Here is a 5513-nt window from a genome sequence, read left to right as displayed (position 1 = left end):
TGAGGTACCTGGCTCCTAGTAAGTGCCTGGTAAACATTAGTTGCTGATTATAAATTCGCATTCTAACTAGAATTAAACAGTCAGTTTACATGTTTGTCAAGAGCCACGGCTGACAGTTATGTGTGCCTTTGATTGGTAAAATGGGAAAGCAGTTATAAAGTTTGGTTAAATGAAAAAAAGACTATTTTTGAGAATAAAATCATTTTAATAACAATATCATTAAGTACAAAATAAGGTTGATCGCTTTCTCCTGAAATTAGATCCTCTCCTGTGGCTTTATCTTGTCACTTATTTTAAAGATCCAGAGACTTTTTGTACTAGTTTTTCAAGCCTTTAAAAAAATGTCTTAATATTTAAAAATATTTGAGTGTATGTAATATAGGCACTTTTTCTTAAAATAACCACAATCCATTCTATATGTTACCTTATTTATATAAAAGCCTTTCTTTCATTATTGACTTCAGCAATTACTTGCAGAATCCTACACTGTCTATAATTTTGACTCTCATTCATTTCCGTCCTCACCTACCTTTTCAAAATGGAACCTAATGGCTGTATTTGCCTTAAGGACAGTTAACAGAAAAATGGCCAACTGAAACAGAAAAGCCAATAGGAGAAACACAACAGAAAGTGGACAAGGGGAAACCTACCTGTCCACTTTCCGTGACAAGCAAGACTAACTTCTTAGCTCTCAAAGACAAGCTCACCAGTCATTAGGACAGAAAACAGGTACTCATTCAGTAAGAATCGAAATCAAAGACAAACGTCAGTGCCAAGGGCAGATGGGATTTAGGGGCTTTCTGACCTGCATGGGATTAATCTTCACTGAGCGTTCGAAGCACTCCACGCATTCCTTCAACTCCTTGCTGCGCAGGTGAAGGAGGCCTTTGGAGCGCTGAGCGCGGGCGCTGCGGTGCTGGGACAGCTCCCAGGCCTTGTCATAGGGGGCATGGTCTCGGAGGACATCCCCAAGCAGGCAGTACAGGCTCGGTGTCTCTTTCTTCTCCAGCTCTTGCCTGAGGATTTCTTCTGCCTAGAAAGAACAACAGAAATGACTAAATTGTTATTTTTTACGATAGACACGTCCTTTATCCCACATGATCCAAGATTTTACTTTCCGAGTTTGAGATGACCTGGTTATTTCCGCCATCTAGGACACAGGCTGAGTAAGGGGGAAGAACAGAAAATAAATATGGTACAAGTAGAAGAGAGCAACAAGAAGCAAGAGGTGAATGCCGCTTTCCTGGCATCTGGAATCCTTAGGAAAGGCGCCGAAGAGAGGCTTACTTTATGGGACTTGGGGGACTCCTGTAGCTCCCCACTCTGGCTGTCACACCTGCGACCATTGCTTAGAGAAGCACCTTAATTCACCTCTACCCAACGTCACGGAAGAGTATGTTTCTCCCTTTTTAAAGAGGACATGCTCAGGGAGCCTGGGACTGTTGACACGTTTATAAAAGAAGGAAGAGGTTACAATTTAATAGTCAGTATCAAACACCTACTTCATAACCGAACTGCATCTTACTTCACAGACAAAACCTGCCAACACAAGACCTACCTGCTTCCAACCGTCCATTCACTTTAGAAATGAAAGACCATACATGCACAGGCGTGGGTATTATTTTCATATAGCCACAGTTCAGAGTTACCTGGTCACCCAAGCTAACTCTGTACTTGTTACCAATGCTATTCCATTTCTCCCACCATGGCCATTACCCCGTTTCTGATCAATTTCACAGAGAGCAGCAAGCATGGTTGTCCCAGTCTCACACACAGACACCTTCACATACACAGCAGTGGCGTCACCAAGACGCTAAGACAGCCATGGCCACAGGAAGCAGATATCCAGGAAGCTGACCTTTGGTAGCAGAAATGACACTTTAGATTCCCTTAACTTAAGCAGTTCACAATCGTAAAGTCTGTACATTTGATTTTCTTTAAGTTGGACATACCTGTAATTCTTAAGCAGTCTAATTTTTATGAAATCTTTTAAAAGATGGCTGTGCTCCCCAAAGTATGTTTGCATGCTGGCTGTTTTACTTTTCTGATACAGCATGGATTATGGAGGCATTTTACACCTCCTCTGAAAATTGAAACAGAATTTATAAAACAGATCCTAAGGGAAAACAGTCCTAAGCCCTAAATAGCCAAAATAAACATGAAGTTTGAAAATATAATCCATGTAATTCATCTATTCACAGATAATATAATAGTTATTAATGTATCTAACCATAACTCTATAAGGCCACCTACATAAATATTCAATGTATGTATTTTTACGTATATGAATATGTATTCAACCAAATTATGTGTAACAAGACTGCAGCCATGCAGGAGTTTTGCTAAAATGATCTCACAGTGCTGTTGACAGCATTTCTCTTGGCAGCATGGCACTGAAACTTGATACCCGCATCCTCCCAGCAATTCTGGAGGCTGATTCACTTAATAAGTTCTTTTCTGCTTTAACTGGTTAGAATGGGTTCTTTGGTCATTAAACAATGACCATAATAGTAACGGGGTACAGGAGTGGTTGTAGGCAACATCACCCTGCAGAAAATGAATATTTATGATTGGTTATCTGCTTGGGTTGGATCTGAAGACAATGAGGATCCAGAGATCATGAGAGGGTAGAACACTGTTAGTCTGTGCTTTCCAGCGATGAAAGGATTACTTAAATTATTACCTGTGGTAACTTAGCATCTACCTAATGAAGGCTTTTGTGCACTGAGTGATAGGACAATGAGAGAGAACACAAAACTGTGAGGTAGGCTGGCTGCTGCTAACCTCACTGGACGGCTCGAAAAAAGGAAATGACACTCAATATTTTACATCTTCAAGGTCAGAGAACCAGAGAATTCCTATGATTACGTAGAAGAATTTCTTTTCCCTCGTAACTGCCAAGGTGGCCCAGTCAAAAATCAAATGTCCAGTGGCCAGCGAGCGACTGCCTCGCCTGGGAAGAGCGCAATAATAATACCAACATGGCCAGTGAAGCGACGTCCTCCACAACTAGACTGAAAAACAAAAGGACAGCAACTTGTCTGTTCCCCTCCCCAATTCCCCAACGCTGCTCCCCTCCCCCAATTCCCCAATAAAATCTTTAAAAAAAAAAATCAAATGTAGACGCTGGTCCTGCAGGATTGCTGAATTATTACAGGTGGGATGAATTCAGTTCCACCAGTTCTATGTGAAAGTGAAGGCATGTGACTGAGTTAATCAGTATGTTTTAGTCATTTGTCTCATTTCCACTATTGCCTTTAGCGACACATCGTTTTATTATTTTTTAGTAATTGTTCTAGGGCTGCTCACGGGCATCTTCAGTTTATCAAAATTCAGTTAGTTAATATTGTATCACCTCACCTTTTTCACATCATAAGTGGCCCAGTCAGGCCCTTCCTAGATGTCTGTTCCACAGAAACAATGAGAGATAAACAAACCGCTGCTGTTGTTTCAAGCCACCTAAGGGCTGATGAGGTTGGTTACATAGCAACAACAACTGCAATGGTTGTTGAAAGCAAGAGGGTTATTCTAGTTATCAGTTGGTTCATCATGGCCAGGAGCAGAAGCAGACATTGATTCTGAAAGGGTAAGACCCAAGAATTTAAATGGGGACATTTGGGATGATTCAGATAACAGAATTCCCTAAACTCTACTGAGTTTCCTATACCGGCAGACACAGGCCTCACTGTCTGATAAGGCTAGCGCCACCTTGCTTAAAGGTAAACAATGGCTGCAGCTCAGGGAGTTACCTTGCAAGAGAAAGCCAATTCTCCTCATACCTGACCCCTTCGACCCCTCACTGCCTCCAGGCATATAAACAGACTTATACACAAAAAGAATTACAAGACATCATTAATTTCTAGAGAGAAAACCTTGGAACCACATGGAAAAAGAGAGTCGAAGAGTGCTAGACTACAGGCAAAGAGGATCGTAATTTTAAATCAGCTGAATTTAGATGCTCGTCAGAATTTTTTGATTCACAGTGCTAACTCAAGCATCTGGGGATGGTTCTAAATTATTTGCTCAATTCCTTGACTCAAGCATGGCCAAAACTAAAGCTGAGATGCCAGAAATTCCTTGGTGTAATGTAAAGAATCCGACAACTTAGAAAGAAAAGACTGTTGTTAATTTATCATTTGCAACCTAGTCATCCACCCTTAACTATGTCCCCCATGAGGACCTGGGGATACTCCTTTCACCTTGGCTTTGAGAACTACGTTGTATGTGGGAGGACCAGCATCCTTGAAAAGTGCTGGTAGATGTCCTGTGTAAGCTTGGGGGAGCGTCTGGAGAGGAACAAGCTTCCCGATTTCAATAGGGGTGATTACAACACAAGGTATAGAGACTGGCCAACAGCACTGAACCCCTGAAAACAAGATGAGCCTATGTGAAACAGGCACAGCCAGAGAGATAATGAGAACAGGGCAACTAGGATGGTTCTTAGGTGATGGATGATTGACATGAAGACTCGGGACNTTCTACCAGAAAGTGTCTAGTGATAATCAGCTTAGTGCAGGATTTCTCAGCCTTGGAACTGTAGACATTTTAGGCTGGATAGTTCTTTATCGTGGGGATCTGTCCCATGCATTCTGGGATGTTTAGTAGCATCCCTGGTATCTACCCACTAGAGGCAAGTTGTATACCGCCCTCCAATGCCAAATGTCTCCTGGGGACAAAATCATCCCTGTGGAGAACCACTGACTTAGAGCAAACTGTCAACAAAAACCAGCTCCTAAGTATACGCATCCTCGCTGCCAAATGCAACTGCTAATTTCTGCTGATATTGTGTACTTACACCTGCCCCACTCTCTCCTGCAGAATTTTACCAGCCTGCAGATTTGGAAGGTTCTCATTGTATTCACTATTCAGAGTGAGGAAAGTAAGCAATTAGCTTAACCTGACATAAAAAATGTATTTCTGGGTTTTTTTTTTCAATGTAAAAAACATGCCCTGTGTCTACCCAGTTCAAAAATAACCACGTCTGTACACTCATGTTCATAGCGGCCTTATTCACAATAGCCAAGAAGTGGAAGCAACCCCAGTGTCCACTGAAAGATGAACAGATGAACAAAATGCAGTCAATCCATACATGGAATATTATTCAGCCTTAAAAAGGAAGGAAAGTCTGCCACAGGCTACAGCGTGGATGAATCTTAAGGACATTACGCTAAGTAAAATATTCCAATCAGAAAAGAAAATATACTACGCAATTCCACTCCTATGAGGCACCAGAGTAGTCGAATTCAGAGACAGAAAGTAGAATGGTTGCCAGGGACTCGAGGGAGAGAGAAATAAGGGAGTTACTGTTTAATGGTATAGATGATAAGTTTTGCAAGATGAAAAAAATGGTGGAGATAGAGGGTGGTGATGGTTGCACAACAACGTGAATATACTTAACACTGCTAACTGTACACTTAGAAATGGGTCAGATGGTAAATTTTACGTGATATGCTTTTTACCACACACACACACACACACACACACACACACACACACACACACACACACACACA

General features: G+C 41.6%; 1 protein-coding gene across 3 annotated transcripts in view; it reads right to left on the bottom strand.

The window, feature by feature from the left end:
• The window catches only part of TTC27 (tetratricopeptide repeat domain 27), a 163072-nt gene that overhangs the window by 52344 nt on the left and 105215 nt on the right, over positions 1–5513 (bottom strand). For all 3 annotated transcript variants that reach the window (XM_019653796.1, XM_019653797.1, XM_019653798.1), the window contains one exon: positions 806–1033. In XM_019653796.1, the coding sequence (XP_019509341.1) occupies positions 806–1033 (228 nt within the window). The remainder of the gene's footprint in view (positions 1–805; positions 1034–5513) is intronic.

This window comes from Hipposideros armiger, unplaced genomic scaffold (assembly GCF_001890085.2).
Source record: "Hipposideros armiger isolate ML-2016 unplaced genomic scaffold, ASM189008v1 scaffold_207, whole genome shotgun sequence".
NCBI lineage: Eukaryota > Metazoa > Chordata > Mammalia > Chiroptera > Hipposideridae > Hipposideros > Hipposideros armiger.
This window is presented reverse-complemented; position numbering and strand designations above follow the sequence as displayed.